The sequence below is a fragment of the Girardinichthys multiradiatus genome, chromosome 10, assembly GCF_021462225.1.
Source record: "Girardinichthys multiradiatus isolate DD_20200921_A chromosome 10, DD_fGirMul_XY1, whole genome shotgun sequence".
NCBI lineage: Eukaryota > Metazoa > Chordata > Actinopteri > Cyprinodontiformes > Goodeidae > Girardinichthys > Girardinichthys multiradiatus.
Genome location: NC_061803.1, coordinates 7,621,212 through 7,642,537, shown reverse-complemented (window position 1 = coordinate 7,642,537; position 21,326 = coordinate 7,621,212). Strand labels below are relative to the sequence as shown.

Genomic DNA, 21,326 nt, shown 5'->3' with positions numbered 1-21,326 from the left:
TCAGTTATTTATACTACAAGCACTTATAGGCCTGAAGGTCTCAGATTTTTTTGTTTTGTGTCTTTTTACTATTCTGTTTAATATTGGACAGCATGGGATAAACTGACATTCATCTGGTGATGACATTCAGGTAAATCTATCCAATAAGCCTGAAAAAATGAACTGAAAGATCTAATTATTTGCTTTCTGGCTATTTTGCTTTTATGTTTAATACTAGACATCATTTGCTACATATCGACTGTTATGCTGATGATGCTCAGCTATATTTATCTAAAAAGTCAGCCAAATTATTTATCCATTTATTCAGACCAAGGGTTCCCCAACTTTTCTGTTTCTAAAACATTAAATAGTAAAACCGTCTTTTGACCCCAACAATCAGCTGAATATACTACTATGAAAGTATTTACTAACAGCATTAACAACCAATACAGGTCCTTCTCAAAAAATTTGCATATTGTGATAAAGTTCATTATTTTCTATAATGTAATGATGAAAATTTAACATTCATATATTTTAGATTCATTGCACACTAACTGAAATATTTCAGGTCTTTTATTGTCTTAATACGGATGATTTTGGCATACAGCTCATGAAAACCCAAAATTCCTATCTCACAAAATTAGCATATTTCATCCGACCAATAAAAGAAAAGTGTTTTTAATACAAAAAACGTCAACCTTCAAATAATCATGTACAGTTATGCACTCAATACTTGGTCGGGAATCCTTTTGCAGAAATGACTGCTTCAATGCGGCGTGGCATGGAGGCAATCAGCCTGTGGCACTGCTGAGGTCTTATGGAGGCCCAGGATGCTTCGATAGCGGCCTTTAGCTCATCCAGAGTGTTGGGTCTCGAGTCTCTCAACGTTCTCTTCACAATATCCCACAGATTCTCTATGGGGTTCAGGTCAGGAGAGTTGGCAGGCCAATTGAGCACAGTGATACCATGGTCAGTAAACCATTTACCAGTGGTTTTGGCACAGTGAGCAGGTGCCAGGTTGTACTGAAAAATGAAATCTTCATCTCCATAAAGCTTTTCAGCAGATGGAAGCATGAACTGCTCCAAAATCTCCTGATAGCTAGCTGCATTGACCCTGCCCTTGATAAAACACAGTGGACCAACACCAGCAGCTGACACGGCACCCCAGACCATCACTGACTGTGGGTACTTGACACTGGACTTCTGGCATTTTGGCATTTCCTGCTCCCCAGTCTTCCTCCAGACTCTGGCACCTTGATTTCCGAATGACATGCAGAATTTGCTTTCATCCGAAAAAAGTACTTTGGACCACTGAGCAACAGTCTAGTGCTGCTTCTCTGTAGCCCAGGTCTGGGGAATGCGGCACCTGTAGCCCATTTCCTGCACACGCCTGTGCACGGTGGCTCTGGATGTTTCTACTCCAGACTCAGTCCACTGCTTCCGCAGGTCCCCCAAGGTCTGGAATCGGCCCTTCTCCACAATCTTCCTCAGGGTCCGGTCACCTCTTCTCGTTGTGCAGCGTTTTCTGCCACACTTTTTCCTTCCTACAGACTTCCCACTGAGGTGCCTTGATACAGCACTCTGGGAACAGCCTATTCGTTCAGACATTTCTTTCTGTGTCTTACCCTCTTGCTTGAGGGTGTCAATAGTGGCCTTCTGGACAGCAGTCAGGTCAGCAGTCTTACCCATGATTGGGGTTTTGAGTGATGAACCAGGCTGGGAGTTTTAAAGGCCTCAGGAATCTTTTGCAGGTGTTTAGAGTTAACTCGTTGATTCAGATGATTAGGTTCATAGCTCGTTTAGAGACCCTTTTAATGATATGCTAATTTTGTGAGATAGGAATTTTGGGTTTTCATGAGCTGTATGCCAAAATCATCCGTATTAAGACAATGAAAGACCTGAAATATTTCAGTTAGTGTGCAATGAATCTAAAATATATGAATGTTAAATTTTCATCATGACATTATGGAAAATAATTAACTTTATCACAATATGCTAATATTTTGAGAAGGACCTGTATATCGATTTTATCCATTTGTAAGCACAATTCGTATCTCTTCCAACATTTATTGCATAAACATACTTAATTTATTTTAGCAATTTAGCTTAATTTCCGAGGAGGCTCTTAATACCCCACCCTTGTTTATGCTGAGCACCGGTGGGATCCCTGACCTGAATTTTGGGAACCACTGATTTAGACCAGGCATGTCTTGAAAACATAAAAGCATGGACGACTCAATTTTTTGCTTTCTGCCTTGGACCCGAACAACTCCTTAGTCAGCCACTTAATCTGGATGGTATGAAATTGGCCTTTAGTATTAAAGTGAAGAACGTTGGCTTTATCTTTGACCTGTACTTGTATTGTGTTCTTGTCCCAGAGCGATGCAGAAAAACAAGTCCATTCCTTTCTAATGCCCAGGCTGGACTATTACAACTCTATTATCAGAAAGTTAAAAAAAAAAGAATAAAAACCAAGAACTAAATGAAGAGATAATGTTTGCCTGTCTTAACTTCCCTTCATTGGCTCAATAAATTCCTAATATAATTTAAAATCCTTCTTCTAACATATAAAGCTCTGAATGACAGCGTTCCATGTTGTATTAAAGGTTTGACACTTCCATATTTTACCAGGTTTACTGGTATTTTCAAGAGTTTGCATAATGGGATCCTTTGCATTGGAACCAGCTCCCTGTTCTTTTCTGCCATTTCTCCTTCTAAGACTACACTTGTATGTCAGGTCAAACTAACACCTCTCCAGGCTGCTGTCACACTTTCCTAAATATGTTTTCTCACATCTAAAAAGCTTTCAGACCTTTTTTCTGGAAATTATGTCTATTTTCTATGCATATCTATTGTTTGTTTACCTTTACCTCTTTAACATGGCAAGGGGAATCCTTCTGAACCTCTCCTGGGATTGGACAAACTCTAGAAGCTTCTTTGGGAGGGGGAGAAGCTTTAACTCCACATGATGTATGGAGGAAGGAGTGCATGGGGATCAGGTCCAGGTAGATTCTGTTGTCTGTCTCTTGTTCTGCATTTACCGGGTCTTTGGCAATGTCTGGCTGTGTTGCTTTGTGATCCTGGAGATTGTTTTCATCATCACAGTTCGGCAGGGTATTCTCTTCAGGATCCTGCACAACAGGGGTGGAGGATGTCAGCAACGGAAAGCACCCAGACAAAGGAAGCACAAGTCAAAGTGAAACTGAAAATAAGCCAGCCTATCAGGGATTATTTATTTCCAGGCCTACCTCAGCATCAGCTATCGATGCAACGTCATCGTACAGCTCATCAGAGTTTTGAGGAAGGGCAGGGAGGGCGTCTATGTATGTATTTGACTCTGAATATCTCCTTAGCATCAAGCTAGAGAGAAACACATGCATACAAGTATCACCTAAATGTTGCATAGCAATAGAGAGCTGTGACTCTTCGGGTGAAGCCAGGAGGATAACTTACTATAAGGAAGTCTTTGCGGCATTGACGATGCTGGAGACCCTTTCAGAGTTAACATAGTCATATGTCAGGTCCTCTGGGTCAGTTTTGGTCCCCGTCTGTGACAGCAGGAGGCCCAACCAGTGACCCATATCTGCTGATGTTTTCGCCTGGGAGAGGGGCGGGAGGAGGAATGTGCACTCAATACAAAACAAACACTTGCAAAATCATGAGTCTAAAGCCACATGGGTTTCTGTACCATGCCATCCATCACTTTGGATTAATAAAACAATTGCTACAACAGTCTCTGAGACGTGAACTGTTTGCTACCTATAATGCCTTGGAAAATTATTCACACCCCTTGAACTTTTTCAGAGTTTGTCAAGTAACAGCCTCAAATGTATGGCTCTTTGTGGTATACTAACACATAGTACAGGACGGTTTTTAGACTTTTTTACAGTTAAAAATCTGAAAAGTGTGGCATGCACTTGTATTCATTCCCTAATACTCTGATACAATTAAATACAATCCTGTGCAACCAAATGCATTCAGAAGGTGCCTGAACCATAAATAGGAACCTCTTGTATTTAATCACAGTATAAATATAGGTGTTTTGTGTGTTTGTTAAAGAACATTAGTGAAGAAACAGCATTGTGATAACGTTGGGGAGAAATTTAGAGCAGGGTTTGGTCCTTAACGAGGCATTACCATGACAACTCTAGAGAAGCTGCATACATCCACAGCTCAGGTGGTACAGAAATCTATCATCAGGACATCTACTGGAAATTCACTATCCAGCAAGATGATCCTAAAAATACAGCCAGATCTACATGAGAAAGATCTCGATCAAATCATAGGGTTAGGATGGCCCAGTCAAAGCCCAGACCTAAATCTGAAAGGTGGTTCTTTAAAATCAGCCTTAGAGGGGCTGAATAGAACAGCAAGTCATACTTTTCAGATTTTTTTTTTTGTAAAGCCTAAAAAAAACATTTCTATATTCTTTTCCACTTTGGTACTTTGTATAAATTTATCACATAAAATCCCCCAAAATGTACAGAAGTTTTATGTTTTTGATGAACTGCAAGTATAACACTGTTGTAGTAGATTAAGACTAAATAAGTACCTAATAACAACAGCTTGGAGGTCTTTTGATCCTTTTGTTTGAACTGTATCACACTCCCTACTAGTCTCTACATAAAGTTTCTCTGAACCAATAATGAGTTTTATAAAAATTAAAAGAAAGAGGCCTCAATACTAACTAAATGCCAAAGCTTATGGCCAAATGTGCACTGCAGCTGGGTGGTACTGAAGGACTAATGTAAAAGGGTGTAGCTTTAGTCTCTGAAATCCCAGCACAACCACACCCTTCACATCCATCCATACACACTCACCAGCACACGGAACTACCCTTGTGTGCACGCATGTGTTATATACACTAGGTCAGAGGTCAGCTGAAAATGTATTTTGAAAATAAATTAATGTTAGGAATTTTAATGGACTTTGCTAGTTTATCAGATCCGCATCAGAGAAGTCAGCTGTCATGAGAAAATTAGCCATAGACAGGAAACACACTATATCTAAGAGATGTCGGGGTCTATTTTTAACAACCTTTGCTAAATCAGCACAAGCTTCAAGATACTCTGCAACTTAGCAGCTGAAACCTGCTGTGCTGTGGTCAGGTCAACAGTCACCAACAATGTACAAAGTCTCAAGCATTTATTTACCTCCTGTTTGAGAGAAATTCAGTATATATCTACCTCTAAGGTTGCAATCTGTGTGCCGTCCAAGTCGATCCTGAAGGAGTAGAGATGCTCGGGGCTGGGATCCGGCAAAACGCTGCAGCCCTCCAGGTTTACCGCTGGCTGGCTCACTTTGTTCTTTCCCTTGTCTTGGTAAAACCACAGCTGTCCGTTCTTTATAAGACACCAGCACGTCCGCCACTGGCTGTTCACCAGCACGTTCAGGTAACCTGGGTAAAGATCAGAAAAACCTAGACAGGATGCATCTGATTAAAGCTGAAAATATAAAAAGCTCAGGTAATGCCTGCTTCATAGAGAGCTATTAAGGATTAAGGCACAAGTTGAGCTTTTAGATGTTATGTTTAAATGTGAGAGCTTGCTCAAGAGACTGTTGTAGAAATCTCTCAGTGCCTGGACACCATTGACTTGGAGGCAAAGCCTAAAGTTTTGCAGGCTGCAAAAAGGATTGTGTATTAATCTAAAATGAACTGACAAAGAAAAACCGTGAAACCAAATCTTGAGAAAAATTATATTCCAAGCCATTTAGTTATATTACTTGTCGTCTCATACCATCCTTTATCAAGTAAAACAAGATGGGAGTGAAAATGGGCTGCTTAAAGATTTAGTTTCTTGACACAGTCAAATTCATAGTGTCTTTCAAAGGCAGAAGACTGAGGATGTTCCAATCCCATGATAAAGTTAACCAAAACACTTTAGCTAATCACAAGAGTTGGATTATTTCCTTGATCAAAGCCTTTCTAGAATATTGCAATCAGAGTCCCTCACTAAACTAAACTAAACTCCTAACACCTGTTGTCAGAGTACAGTGTTTATGTCAAACACACCCCCAATGAGCAGAGTTTTAAAAATTACTGCATATTGTGTTGCAAAACTGTATTTTAGGTTGTGCACATTGTTTTGTTGATCTAGCGAATCTGGGTTTTCCCAAACAATGTAAGTATTTTTCAGCATTTCCAATGACTTTCACATTGAAAGAAAGACTTCTCGTCTGTGTAACTATCCAGGTGAAGGAGAGCTGCTGAAATGCTGGTCATTAAATTTTATGATGTTCTACGCAAACCACTAAGTTCTTGAAGCAGAAAACTATTTTCTTCATTAATTTTGTCACGCAAGTTATTAACTGGAATCACACTATAATATGTTACGAGCCAAATTATCAAGGAGTCATATCAAAACAGACAGTCAACATGCTAGCATTAGCCTAGCACTTCAGCTAACATCTTTGCATGAAAACATTATCAGGAGGAGAATAATGTACATTTATTGCAGACTGTGACTGTGTGTGTTGATTTAACTTTAGAAAAGATTTTTAAAACTATACTGATTTTGTGTGACATGAGAACAATACAGTAGCTTTCCTGACGTAGTAAAACCCCCACTGGAGGAACACAGGAAGGCTGACCTGCAGCAAATCTGGTTGGGACAAAATGTGCATCACGTACAAGACAGACAGATACTGCAGCATCACGATATTGGCAGGTAGGCTAATAGGGATCATTAAAAAACTAAGGTTGACCAAGTAATACTGATAGAATGTAGTCTGTTATTTTGCTGCATTATTAACATACTGTGTTCTCAAGCATTTGAATAGGACTGATTTTTAGAACTAAATGTATCTGTTTTGAGCACTCTATCAGCAAATGCTAATGACTGATCAGTAGGCCTATCAGTGACAAAACGGAACATGCCCACATTAACATTTGATCACCGTCTTGTTTTAAAGATGTACCAATAAAATGTAACCTACAATTTTTTCTGTTTGCAATTACATTTTGCAAAACTACGTTACTTTTAGGAAACATCAGTTGGGTATTAAGCAGGATGCCTACATAGTTTAGACTTTATTAGTTACCCCACCATTAAAATACCATAAGCCCAGTCATCAAAGAGCAATGATATTATGAAGCATGATTCAGCATAAAGTAAAGTAGATCTGTAGTTACCTGAGGTGTCTACGCTTTTCTCGGGGCTCTCCAACGAGGATGGTTTTTTCTTCCCGATGTTCATCAGGTTGCTGAACATTAAACCTGGGCCATATTTTTTTTTCACTGTGGAGACAAATAGAAAAAAGGTATTGGTGTTTGAAAATACTTGGATTTGCTTCCTGAACTAGTGTTGGATATGTTTACTATCAAAGTAAAATCCAATGAGCTCACTCACCGTCTTTGTTTTCTGTGATTTCAGTGTGGCTGTCTGTGCTGCTGCCACTCTCTGAGCACAACAAGTGTCTCTCATTCAGATCTCCCTGTGTGTTTGTATTTTTTATTCATTTTAAAAGCATATTTTTCAAAAGATAGAAGTGATTTTTATGGCCCTATATTTTACCTTACAGGTAAAATATTAAAACAAACATACCTTAGTGCAAATAAGCCTTGGAGAGTCCGATGCAGAATGATGAGGATCACAGTTTTCAGCTGGTTTAGGGCTTATTTCTTGGATAACCTAACGTGTATCAAAACATGCACGTGTTTTATTCCGTATTTTTACCTTAAAATCATTGAAAGTTTTGCAGAAAAACGTGTCAAATTGGTCACCTTAAGCCACTGCTCAGTCTGTTCTTTGCTCTGCAGGCCTAAGACAATGGCCTCGCCTCCTACTGGGATGATCTTCAGCTTGTGCTCTTTTCTCTTTGGCTGCTTTTCTTTGTAAATCACACTGCAGCCTAACAGACTCACATCCAGCAGAGGTGTCTGGTCCTTGGAGCTTTTGTAGCACTAAGAAAAATAAAGAAACCAGGGTGACTCAGACAACAGGCCACAGTATTATTGTAGAGCAACACACTGTAGAATTTGTCAGCCATTGATATCCCATTTTGTTTGCAATGAGCCGTCATGTGGGTTCACATTGGACTGAAACACCTGAAGTTCACGGTAAACTCTAAAAGCAAATGGGTCCAAATCATCACCCTTCCATCACCGTGCTTGACAATTAAAGCGGTCTCTCAATATGCAGCTTGGTTTTCACCAAAAGCGGTGTTGTGGATTATGGTCAAACAACCCTACTTTGGTCTTGTCAGTTCAGAAGGCGTCCAAAAGGTCTTGTTGTTTTTATTCTGTTTAGAAACACTTTGGTAAACCTAAGCATGCAAATATGTTCTTTTTAAAATGGAAATACATTCTACTTTAAACCATTCAAAAGAAGATTCATTGCTAAGGCTTTTTGTAGTAGTTCTATCTTAAACTTCGACACATGCAAAATGATGACTAGCGAATATAAAATGTGGCTTTTTTTGTGTTGCTTTTAAGCATTGCTCCGTGTGACCAAAATGTAAAACTAATGGGATGGGACTAATGGAAAGAATGGCAGCTGTCTTGACTAAATTTATGCTGTCCGATGGCCATGCATTTGACTCTAAAACACTTTGGTAAGAGATTTATTTCACCCCTAACTTCATGGAGTATATATCGGTGGATGTGTGTTCTTTGAGCTGAAATGCATTTTGGTTCACTGTGAATAACGGTCAACGTTCTCTACTTTGGTCTCGTCTGTCTAAAGGGGATTTCTTTAAAAGCACGTTTTCAAGCCTAAGCCATGCCAACAAGTTATTTTTAAAAAGAGACTTCCTCCTTGCATTCATTTTAAATATGTTAGGCTACTTGTAATTTTACTTTAATAAAAAGGTATAATTTGAGAACCGTCTGAATGTTTAGTAATCTACTTTTAAACCAGCACCTGCTCAAAAAATACTGGTTATTTCTCTCTTTTTGGTTATGGAAACCCAGTCGATCCAAACAGAGCTAGATAGAAATACAGTTAATAGAATTTGTCCATGTTTGGTACTTTAAGTAATTGAACTCCACTGTAAAACATTAACAGAATTTAGATAAAGAAATGATGGCCTTGCTGTCATTACTAGTTTCTAAATACGATAGTAAACATACTTTAGTTTTTCTATTGCATAGCTGTGCCTCAACTAAGCCTAAGTTGAAAAGTTATTATAAAGATTAGACAATAAGAATATCTTGTCAAAAAGATATGCTACCCGACAAGCAATAACAGAAATACACAGAGAAAATATTGACTGTAAACTTCTCTAAAACATGTTGTTGAAGCTATCTGTACTGGCCTATCAGAGTACAGCACATAATGACACCAGAGATGATGAACTTCTGCACAAAATAATGTGTTTTAATGGCTATTTAATGAAACTGACTTAACTGACACTGCAATTAATCTAAAAAAGTAAATACAATTTTTTAATTATATATTTAATATGTCTTCAGGTTGATTTTATAGATTATTAGCTAAATTAATCTATAAAATGTAGTAAAATCAAACTCCCGTAATTAAACAGAGGGCGAACACTCTGCTGCTAATGTTCTAAACAGAACATCTCCAAGTCTTTAACTGTGTGTGGAACCCACCAGAAGGCGATGGTCTTTGATGACACAGAGCTGCTTGGCCCACTGGCCAAGCCACTTCTTCCTCCACAGGAAGGCACAGATTCGGGCGTCCTTCATCAGCTCGATAGACGCCTCAGCTGATGGCCACTGGTGCTGAGCTGAAGGCGACTTTTCTCTGGTCACCTCCTCCTCGTCGTAGGACTCGTACGAGCTGCTGACTGCATCTGCCTCTTCTAAGAAGAAAAAAAGCAGAAAACAACTGAAACATCAGAAGAGGTATTGCTCTAAGGATGGGAGATGTGAAAGCAAACTTTAAGCAGGCTGAAAGGGTAGGATGATTTTGTAGGAGTCAATAAGCTTAACGTCTGACCTCCTGAACCTCTGGAAAGAGGCATTTCCACATAAAACTTAAGCAGATTAATGACTTATAAAAGCAGATGGATGGTTGGCAAGAAAATGATGACAAGTTATGTAAAAAGCAAAATAACACATTCAGGAAACTAGTAAGCCTAATATATGGTGGCGGCTCCTTTACATGCCACGCTCTGGCCATGCTGGTTTCCCCATGCATGTTTTTGTTGACACAATGTCAAAACAAGTGCAGACATGCCACAGTGACACAAGTCCTATCTACCACCAGTGACAACAGCATAAGCCACACTGTCTGAGCTGAGCACTCTCATCCACGGGTTAGAGAGGAGGCCAGACCACTCCAGATCTGCACAACATCAAGAGAAACCATAAGACAAAAAATATGGAAAAATTTAGAACTTTTAAAATACATTAAACATAGGTAATTATGATTCATTTATATATATAAAAAAAAAAAAAAAACAGAAAATTTTCCCAATGTCATGTGGCACAATTTAGGTCAGGATTACTAATGATGAACATGAAAATAAATAAAAACTCCACAGAATACATCATTTGTTAGCAGCTGATTGCATTTTTACTGTTTACTTCAGATTTGATCATTATGGGTTTGTGTGAATAAAAAAAATGCAGATTGTTGTCAGATGTTAATGAGGAAATCATACATACAGTATATTTGAGCAGATTTATGACCTTATGTCCAGCAGCACAATATGAGAGCTTACAGCAAAGCTTATTTATTAACAGAAAGCAGTTAACACAATCCTAATTTATTGGCACCTCTAACAAGTCCTATTAAACAAATACAACAGAAGAATTGTTGAATTTATACTTTACTTTTTTAGTTGATAGGAGGATCTAGGAACTTTAGTAATTAATGACCTCTTGTTTCCCTGAATTATAAACATGATGGGGGACACAGAAATCTTTCCATGACAAGACGAAATGCCAATCAGTTATGGCAGAAATGTGTTACTTTTGAAAACAAAGGCATTACGAGGAACCATATTAATTTTTCCGTCATGTAGGGAGACTAAGATGAGAGGAGAGGTAAAAATCTCCACTGCTATCTCAGGGTCATCAAGTCTACATAACAACCAAAAGATGCCATCTGCAAACCAGCTGTTTATTGGGCACGCCAGAAGAAAGATTTTTTCTACTCCACCATAACAAATCCAAACCTATGGAGATGACCTTTGTGGGACTTTAACCGGGACATTGTGGTTTGACCAGATGTGACTAAAACTGAGTTTTTCTAGCATCCAAAACAGCAGGTAGTTCTTTTCCGAAACAAAGGAAAAACAAGATTTTAAATAAATATCAGATGGCCTCTGCAAGAAAACTAATAATAGGGTCAATCTTGGGTATTTCAAATGGAAAATTGATCCAAATCAACAAAGAAATGGTTCACCTGATAGTAAAGCAGCTTTCTTTCTTGACCACCTCATTTCCCAGACCTAAACACTACAGGAAACCTGAGGGCTGAGCCAAAATGAAGAGAGCATAAGAGGAGACTCGGGATGATCTAGAGAGTTTGTGCAAAGGGAATTGGTCAAATATACCTCTGTTATTGGAGACAGCCAAGAGCTATCATTTTGGTGTTTTAAGTATTGATTAGAGTGAATAGGGTATCAATAATTGTACCATCAGTGATTTAGTTAAAAACAATTACTTCCTCACTAAACCAACCTCAAAATCCCGATATGGCTGCTAAACCTATAAAAAGCAATATTTACATTAATAAACAGTTTTCTGCATATCCAACTAGAGTGTTTGAAAGCATGATTTGCTGCCGGGATTAATGTCATCAGCTAGAAATGCTACTTGTAGTTAGTTTTTTTATTGAGCACAACACTTATCAAATCTTCCTTTTTTAAATGCAGCCAGAGTTTGGCTCTAGGGATATATGGGACAACAATTGGTGTTTAATATTAAAGACATATGGCTGTGGTTGAAGTGTTTTCTCCATGATCGAAAGCTAAAATAAATGTTAAAGCTATGTATTTTTGTTGTTACATCAAACACAATACATAGGATTATAAGAAAGCAAAAAAAATTATTTGCAGTGTTTTGTAAAAGCTCAGTGAGGCAGTAAATTTTGACATTATTTCTTACAAATTCAAAACCAACATGTTTTAATTTAACTGATCAAGCCATCTCCTCATGGCTTTGTATTCAGAAAAATCTAGAAAATCTACTACGATGGACTGGCGATCTGTCCAGGTTGTACCCCGCCTCTCGCCCATAGACTGCTGGAGATAGGCACCAGCTCCCCCGCGACCCACTATGGAATAAGCGGTAGAAAATGACTGACTGACTGACTAGAAAATCTAGCATTGCACAAGTGGCCCAAGTCGATTGCTTATAAGATGATGTGGAGCAACACAGTCTTGGCAGAAAGTAGGCTTTGGTGGACAAATGGATAACAGAGAGGACCAAAAAACCTGGATTTATCTGTGCTAATCTGATAGAAAGGGCTTTGAAAATACTTTACATGATTTCAGGCAAAAACTTTCTAAAGGCCTAATTTACACGTACAGTACAAGTTAAATCTTTATAAAAATAGAAATTAAAAAAAAGAATTATTTATTGAAGGATCTTACCATTGACCGTTTCCTCGTAGGGCTGAGCCTCCTCATAGTAACTCTCTGAAGGTTCTATACAGGCTGGAGCTGGAACTGGAGGTAAGGGGAACGGTTCCCGACCCACCACACCCTGACAAACAAGAAAAGTCTGTTAAAAAAAAATCCAGTTAGTTGAAATAGTTTGTAAAAGTTTATATTTTTATCTATTTAATCTGTTGTCATCACTTCTCCTAAATTACTTAAATTATGCATGAATGGTGAAACCAACACACTCATGCATTTATTATTCTTGTTTTATTCCTGCGGGCTGAACGTCTCGTTAATCCAGCTGTCACTTCAGGAGTAAGGAGGGAATTCCTCATGTAACCAATCCTTGTTTGACCCAGTGAACTAGAGAGCGAAACGTTGCCTTTAGGGAAGCGTGTGTGAGAGTATAGACGGAAAAAAGGGTGTGTCACGTGTGTTTGTGTGTGTGCACCCAGCGGGTTTTTCTGAAATCAATCAGCAGTCTGGATTCACTTCCGTCTCTCTTGTCATCTCCTGTGTGGCAGATCGTCTGTCTGCCCAATGCCAAGCACTCAACCAAAGACAGTAAATTAACTATACAGTCAAAAACACATTTCACAGACATCTGTTATTACCCTAATCTATTTAGGTTTTCCGCTCCAAGGAAAATCCTAAAGAATTCATCCTCATGGATGTATAATTCTGAACAAGATGTGTGGTTTTTTTTTTTGGTTAATTCTAAAATATTAAAATACATAAAAGTTAGACAGTAAAGTGCCTTACAAAATTATTCATACCACCTGAAATTTTCCACATTTGGTTACACTACAAACTTCAAAATAGTTTATTGGGATTTTATATTGTAGACCAACACAAAGAAGCCCATAATTGTGAAGTGCAAGGAAAATTATACGTGTTTCCCAAGTTTTTCACAAATAAAAATTGTGTTTTTGTATTTAGCCCACCTGAGTTAATGCGCTGCTCAACCAGCAAGTCTTTCTAGGTATGCCTCTACCAACTTTGTACATCTAGAGACAGACATTTTTGTCCATTTATCTTTGCAAATACCTCAAGCTCAGTCAGATTGGATGGAGAACATCGGTGGACATCAGTTTTCAAGTCTAGTCAAAGATTATCCATTGAATTTAGGTCAGGACTTTGACTAGGCCATTCTAACAGATTAATATGCTATGATCTAAACCATTCCATTTAAGCTCCAACTGAATGTTGAGCATAATTTTCCTACTAAAAGGTGAATCTCAGCCTCAGTCTCTTGCAGCCTCTAACAGGTTTTCATCCAGGATTGTCCTGACTGTTGTCCACCAGCTATCCTGACACAGCTGAGGAAAATAATTCCCACAGCATGATGCTGCCACCACAATTGGGATGGTGTGTTCAAGGTGACGTGCAGTGTCAGTTTTCCACCAAGCATAGCGCTTGATATACAGGCCGGAAAGTTGGATTTGTCACATCTGAACTTGTCACCTTCTACCATATGTTTGCTGTGTCCCTTACATGGCTTGTACCAACCTGGAAACATGACCTCTAATATCTTTCTCTCAACAAATGCGTTCCTCTCTCACGTCTTCTATTAAGGCCAGCTTCATGAAATGTAAGATAACTAGCTGTCCTGTCAACAGACAGTAGATCTCTGCAGCTCTTTCAGAGTTACAATGAGCTTCTGTCTGGTCTGTACCTTGGTCTTCACCTCTGAGGCCTCCACAGAGCAGTTGTTTTTAAAGGTGAGATTAAATTACACACATGTGGAGTATTTTTAGTAATTAAGTGGCTTTATTTAGGGGTATCAGCGTAAAAACCAACGTGATGTGACAAAATATGGACAGGTTTAAGTGCTGTGGATAGCTTTGCAAGGCACGTTTAAGGGTAAATGAGTTGTTTATGCAACAAAACCCTTATCCTTTGTCATTCAAAGCGTAAAACTGATTCAATGTTTTTTTTTCATTGCAAATATCAGACCGGCTTTACGCTTTTGTAAGGCAGCATATTCTGACATAACTGGTGATTAGAGATTGTGTCGATGTTGGAACTGTGTTAAATTCCTTTCAAAGATACAATCAGAAAGATACACAGAAGGCATGAGAAAGACTTCTTTGAATTTCTGCACAATGCATATTCTGTTACGATTTAAACAGATGTTTGCATTCACAAACCTATTTTTGCAGCAATCTCTCAGTTCAACACCATGTGGTTAATGATTACTTCATCAAAGAGAATTTTTCTCACCTCCATTCAGTACTAAAATAATCACCTAACACCCAGGAAAACAAGATTTATCCCCACAGCTTGTGCCAACAGGCTTCATGGGATGAGGTGACTACAGCTGCAAGAAAATCCTAGATAGACAAGTTTAGACAGGAAGAAATAAAAACAAAGGTGGCTGAAGCCTCCAAGTAAAGGTGAAATCTATTCCTTCTTTATGATGAGGTAATATGATTGAAATGAAGGTATTTTCCAAATAGAAAATGAAAACATCACAGTCTACAAGAGTGATGATAGGTTTCGCATTTCGGATAATCGGTTTGTGTGGAATAAAGCCAGTGTGCATGGATACAGCTTTAGTTTCATATTAAAGTTGTTTACAGAGCTCCAGTAAACTATGAAACTCTCAATGACAAAAAGATTATTTCGAAACTATTTTCCTCCCGACACAAATATCTGAACACACTTCCTGAATTCATTCACTTTTACTTGAGTTCCTGTAAAACCTAAAGTTCTTGTAAAAATCACAGATGACAATAACCATTACAATTAGTTAAACAAGCTGAGCAAACAGGAAGCATTTAGATCAAATGCCAGCTAGTTGAAACCACTTCATGACAAACAGCATCCTTCACGATTATTAGCATCCCTGGTATTGCCAAAGTAAACCTTTAAAGTGAATTAATTCTTTATTGCAGCAGCATAATCTCAACTGAAAATGTTTCAAAAATCCAACATTTAAAATCGAGAAAATTTCTTTCAGCGCGGGAAAAGATCCTAAAATGTATTTCACAAAATCCCCAGTGCCACATCTATGAGCAACCTTGTTGGCGACACTTTACGACCCCTTTTTGCTAATAGGAAAACACTTCATCTTACGATTCACATGGTTTGTTCCTCTTTTCAGTTCGCCCCACAACTGTTTTATAGGATTTAGGTCTGGGGACTTAGCTGGGCATGGATGAAACATTTTTTAAATTTGGCCACATGTTTTTGATCAGTAGACCCAAATGACAAACATTTCCATCTTTTGGCAGAGACCAAATATTTATTTAAAATACGTTTTTTTTATACATATGCGTCTTTTGTTTCATGACCAATCCACCTGGAGTGCTGTTGACTAAAAATCTCAATCTTACTATTGTATGATTAGAACCCAAGGCACCAATTAAAGTTCCAGTAGAGATTAACAAACTGAACATGTTTATATTTGTGATGGTAGAAAAGAGAAGGCCTTTTCATCGGGTGCTTCTCAAACAACCAAATGGTTTGTAGATATAGGGTCTATTTGTTGTTATGGAGACTAACACCAAGATGCCACTCTTTGCTATAGTTTCCCAACGGTGAGTTTTGAAGATTTTATTTTTCCTTTCTTACCGTCCGACTCACTGTTTATGGTGGCACAATAATCGTTAGTCATTTTCCAGTCTAATAGCTAGTGGCTAAGAGAAATCGGCCTCTCTATCACATCATATTTATAACCCAGGGAAAGAGAAAATTGTTGATTACTAATCTAAGGTTTCTAGACATTTAAATCAACTACAAGAAGTATAAATTAAAATATGATTCCTTTACCTTCTTGTAATTAGAAGTGTTAGAGGTTCCAATAAATGTGACATTGGTGATTTTGTTTATTTTAGTGGGGTTTTTTCCCACTGCGTAAATGTACTCAAATAAAGGTTGGATCTTTCAAGCTTTTCAGAGGGAGATAATGCTTCAAATGTAAAACATACATTTATTTTTTCGCTTTTAACATATTCAACAGGGCCGTCAAAAGTGTTAAGGGCGGTGTATACACACACAAAATAATCAGTGATGAGTAAGGGTTTTTTAACTGTGCCATAGATTTAAAACAGAGTCATGGTCTCAGCTTACATTTACAGTCAACAAAAGCCAAAAACAAGCCACATTTGTCTGTATGACTAAAAATCCTGAAAGCGTTGTTTCAAATGTGGACTGTCAGAGACCATTTCTGTCACTCCCTTTAATCAGAAGAGGTCCCTGTTAGTGAGCTGTTCCCACAACATCAGGTCAGCCATCTCACACATTTCCAGTAATGCACAGCAGATGCAGTAAGCTGTCATAATAAGTGGTGTCATATCACGGTCTGCATACAGTCACAGTGACGACGACTCAACTTATTACCCTGCATGCCAGAACGTGTAGGAAAGGACCCAACAACGAAAGGCGTGGGACGAAAAATGTTTTCATCACAGTAAAAAGAGGGCGAACAGCAGTTTTAAGTTAGAGGGTTCTTTAAGGGTTCAAAATCCAAATATCTGCAAATGTAGCTGTCACAATGACTATTAGTTTGGTTTTTTGTTAGTTTTAGCTCAGTCTCTTGTTTGAGAAAGGAAGAAAATGCAGTTTACTTGATTATTCATCAGTTTTAAGGCAGAACCTTAAACCTTTTTAACCAAAGGTTGATGTCAACACACTTCCTGTTTTGGTGTGTCAGCTGATTAATAAATCAATCAGTCTTTATTTGTAAAGTACATTTCATACAAAATAAGGGGGAGATAATACTGATATTGAGGCAAAATACATAAGAAGCTGATCTTAAAGTCTTGATAATAGTTTTAAAACTAAGATTACACACAATCAAAATAAATGACATTAAAAAATTAAAAACAACAAATACAAAATAAATTAAAATACAAAAATAAATCTACATTAGATATAATTTAATAATTCATTGCAATCAAACAAAAAATAAATAAGCATAGAAGCCACACTAAAGTTCAGAAAACTACATTTCAGAATCTGGGCTGTGTTTGTGTTTTGGTTTTGCTACATGTGCTCATTCTCAGGTGGTGCTGGAGCTCTCAGGTGTGCTGGGTGAAAGGTGCGACTTGTTCCACTGATTACTATGAGGAGTACTTAAGCAGAAGGCTGCCAGCACGAGTTTTTTACCACCTGTGGTACAAACACGAGCCACACTAAGTTTATGCTTCGTTCTTCTACCTTGTTTTACTTTGTTTTTGCTCCTCTGCAGATTTTGAAAGCCTAAGCTTTGGATCTATGTCAATGAGTTTCTGACTACGTTTCTGTAAATTATTCTGGATGATCAAGCCCATCTACGTTCTGTGGATTCCTATCCTGTCATCTGCCTTCGTTTGGATTCGCATCAAGCTGGCAGCTTCCTGCTCTCTTCGTCTCCTGAGCCAAGCCACAAGCGTACTCTGTCCACCCTCCAACATCAGCCAGCGCACATCGAACTAATTCCTTTGTTCCGAGCTCACACTGATCAGCACCAAGTGAACTCTCTATGGATATCCCTGCTTAAGACCTGGATGCTGAATCTCATTCCCCCTGGCGACCTGACCATCATAACTCAGTAAGCCGATCTCAGAATCCTGTTAATTATTTGTTCTTGGTTTAGTTTTTACCTTCTGTTACCCATACTCATCCATTCTCTTCACTTATCTCCCTACAGTGAGATTTTCATCTGTTTTGTTCCTGATTTCATCATCAATAAAACAGTCTTTATTTTACTTCCTCCTCCTGAGTGTTCGCTGTATGTGGGTCAGAGCTATTTCGAATATAATGACACTACAGGTATAAATGAGATAAAGCTAAATTGGGAATAAATACTTTTAATAACTATAGTCAGCTAAAAGTCAAACCAAAAGACATTTTATGCTTTCTTTAAAAGCACAATCTTATAGGTTTCATGGTTACATCAAAATATCCAATGTTAAATCTTCCATATAAAATGATAGGAACTTCTCATGCAAATGATAGGAACTTCTCATTTTTCTTTCTTTTTGTCCAATCAGTGAATGAGAAGATGGCCAAGAGGCCAGTTTACAATAAAAACAGAACTTGTCTGGCCTTCTAAACAGGTGGTATAATAACTCAAATTCCCTTTGGGTAAAGATCTCAGCAGAAACCAGGAAGGCTGAATGAATTTCAGGAAAGGTTTTCTTTTTATTTTGAGCTTTCCATCCACCAATATATTTTTAAAAAAGGCTGCGGGATGCTGAAAGTCTGAGCCAAATTGAGCCAGTGATATTTGGATTTTGCCAGCTGGAGGCAATAAAGACCATGTTTCTCTCTGTATATTATTTGCAGCTATAGATGTCATTACCTTTGGGTTCTTTTTTTTTTTTTTCCAAAGAAGGTATGCTTGGACCAGCGATTCAGTGTTTAGTTGTGTCTCTTTCCCAGGCGGAGATGGTGACGGTGCCATTGCTCCTATTACCTATGTTTACTCTGGATGTTTTTCTTTCTCATGGAAAGTACACCTGGATCAGTGCCTTTGGGTTTTTTCTTTTATCCTTCCTGACCGATCAGCTCGTTGTAGACTGTGGTGAATCGCACCAACAGGTTGTGGCAAAGTCAACGACTCAACGTGATCAGCTGGGCTTCCTTTAAAAAAACAACTTTCTAGCAACTGGCATGAAGTTATCAGTTGAATCGACTGTGTAGCAATAGAATTTGGGTTGTAATGGACTATCCATAAAAGATTAATCTTACTTTATGATATTGTGCAGGAATGAATTGAATTCAGAATTTGACCTTATCTTTTTTACTTTACATGATGAAATCTGAAATTCATTTATTAAAATCTGGGTAACCCTCACAGTAAGTGTACTGTCGAACTACTGTATCTTCACAAAGGAACCACCCACTGATGTTGTTAGATTCCAAGTCACTTCATTTATTATACTGCAAATGGCCACACCTTTGGGGGCAGGAAGATATTACAGTTTTAAAGAAAATCCATGTAGGCTTTTGGTACAATAAAAGCAAATAATCAAAGAGGTGTTTTATGTGCTCAAATGCCATGCCAGGTTTTATATAAGACCTTTCAAGGAATGGGGGCAGGTTGAAATGACGGACCTTTTGTCCTATTTCCTCAACGTTAAACTGATCTGTCACGACATCACATTGTTTTAGCTAAATAGTTTTGCTTTTATTGAACCAAACACCCTACAAGTTGCATTTATTATCCATTTAAACCATAGTCTATTTTCCCCAAAAAAAGGGCGTGAATGCTGCGAAAGGGCCAAATACCCAAATTCCATCAATTTAACAACTGACAGTATAAATATGTCCATGATTTGCTCTATCATGAAATAATCAAAGAAACAGGATATTTTTTTAGTTATATATATTCTTTCTTTCATAAATTATATTCATGAACTTACATTCATTCATTTATGTTTTCAATTATTATACACATTTAAGTAATCCTTTAGTGATGTAAATTGTTGCTCTTTTGGAGCACTTTTAGTTTTTATCACAATTTTCTTATGAAAATAGAGCTAATCAAAGTAAAAGAAAATAAGTTGGTGTTTATTTTTTCCTAAGAAATAAAAGAAATCTGAACAGGGAAGACTGATAACACAAAGTTTTACAAAAATGTAATCTGTAATATAAATGCTTGTGTAGTTTAAAAAAATGTGAACTTTCCATTGTTGAATGAACAGGAATGCCCTAACACACATTCTTCCGAAGTGTGTTGGTGAGTCAGGTTAGTCAGAACTTTTACATTAATAACAGCCCACCTAAACATTAAATTAAAATGTGATGTTTCACATTATGAGTTTAAATGCGATTTGCCCTCACTTGAAGACACATTCCTTCAATGAGACTACAAAACAGATTACAGAGGGCAGTGAAGGCATCTGTTATTAATTAAAACCAAAAAAAAAAAGCCAAGCATTCCAGAGCAGCAGCAACCTCCCCAACCGCCCACCCACTGTTATCTATATCTGTTTTCCCTTCTTCTCCCTCCATTTCTGTCATCTTCACAAAAACTAAATCTCCTTACTGTTCGGGCAAAGGCCAACTGGAATGTTGAAAAAGATTAAAAAAAGGACACAAGCCAACTATGTACTTTTTTTGTCGTTCCTCCAGTCGCTTCAGATTGTTGCTTTCACTTCTGTCTCTGTCTCATACACAGACATGCACACATCCTCACCACAGAAACACAGACTAGACGGGATGGATCGAGGAGTCGGGGCATAAATAACAAAGAGAGAGAGAGAGAGAGAGAAAAAGGGGGAGGAAAATGGGTGTGGTGGAGGGGCTTTGAGGGGAGAGTGGGAAAAAGAGCCCAAAAAACGAACACTCTGAGGAACATGGAAAATCCCAGGTTCCCATGCCAAAAATCCGTCGCAGCGCAAACACAGACACAGAGGAGCTGAGGGCCTGCGGGGCACTCAGAGCAGATCAGATAGTAGTGATAAAAATGATCAGAAATCCTACCCTTCTCTACATTTCTTCCTATGAAAGTTAAAATAGAAAGTGCAGCTCAACTCAGAACTGTAAAGTGGAGAAAAACTCATAAGACAGACCGTGCATGTTCTGGATTTATCTGCTGTTATTTTGACTCTGTCGGGAAGAATTTGACCTCTACAAAACCCCTTTATATTCATAGCTCTAGATGTTTTCCGACAGGCAAAAAATAAACATTTATTTATATATATATATATATATAAATATATATATATATGACATTTTGTCATGTTACAACCACAAATTTAAGTGTTTTATATTGGGATTTTATGTGATAGACCAACAGACGGTAATACATAGTTAAGTCGAAGGAAAAATATACATTAATTTTGGGGGTTTTCAAACCTTTTTACAAACACAAATTTGGAGAGTGTGAAAGTGCCTCT

The 21,326-nt window shown here is 37.9% G+C and overlaps 1 protein-coding gene across 8 annotated transcripts in view; it reads right to left on the bottom strand.

The window, feature by feature from the left end:
- afap1l2 (actin filament associated protein 1-like 2) overlaps positions 1 to 21,326 on the bottom strand; it is a 60,615-nt gene that overhangs the window by 3,286 nt on the left and 36,003 nt on the right. For 2 of the 8 annotated variants that reach the window (XM_047376656.1, XM_047376659.1), the window contains exons 5-15: positions 12,487 to 12,616; positions 10,146 to 10,229; positions 9,533 to 9,744; positions 7,703 to 7,882; positions 7,524 to 7,610; positions 7,329 to 7,413; positions 7,112 to 7,216; positions 5,166 to 5,377; positions 3,433 to 3,578; positions 3,228 to 3,339; positions 2,844 to 3,110 (exon numbers count right to left, since the gene is read on the bottom strand). In XM_047376656.1, coding sequence (XP_047232612.1) covers positions 2,844 to 3,110; positions 3,228 to 3,339; positions 3,433 to 3,578; positions 5,166 to 5,377; positions 7,112 to 7,216; positions 7,329 to 7,413; positions 7,524 to 7,610; positions 7,703 to 7,882; positions 9,533 to 9,744; positions 10,146 to 10,229; positions 12,487 to 12,616 — 1,620 coding nt within the window. The remainder of the gene's footprint in view (positions 1 to 2,843; positions 3,111 to 3,227; positions 3,340 to 3,432; positions 3,579 to 5,165; positions 5,378 to 7,111; positions 7,217 to 7,328; positions 7,414 to 7,523; positions 7,611 to 7,702; positions 7,883 to 9,532; positions 9,745 to 10,145; positions 10,230 to 12,486; positions 12,617 to 21,326) is intronic. The other 6 variants (XM_047376658.1, XM_047376660.1, XM_047376657.1 and 3 more) reach the window with 5 other exon arrangements.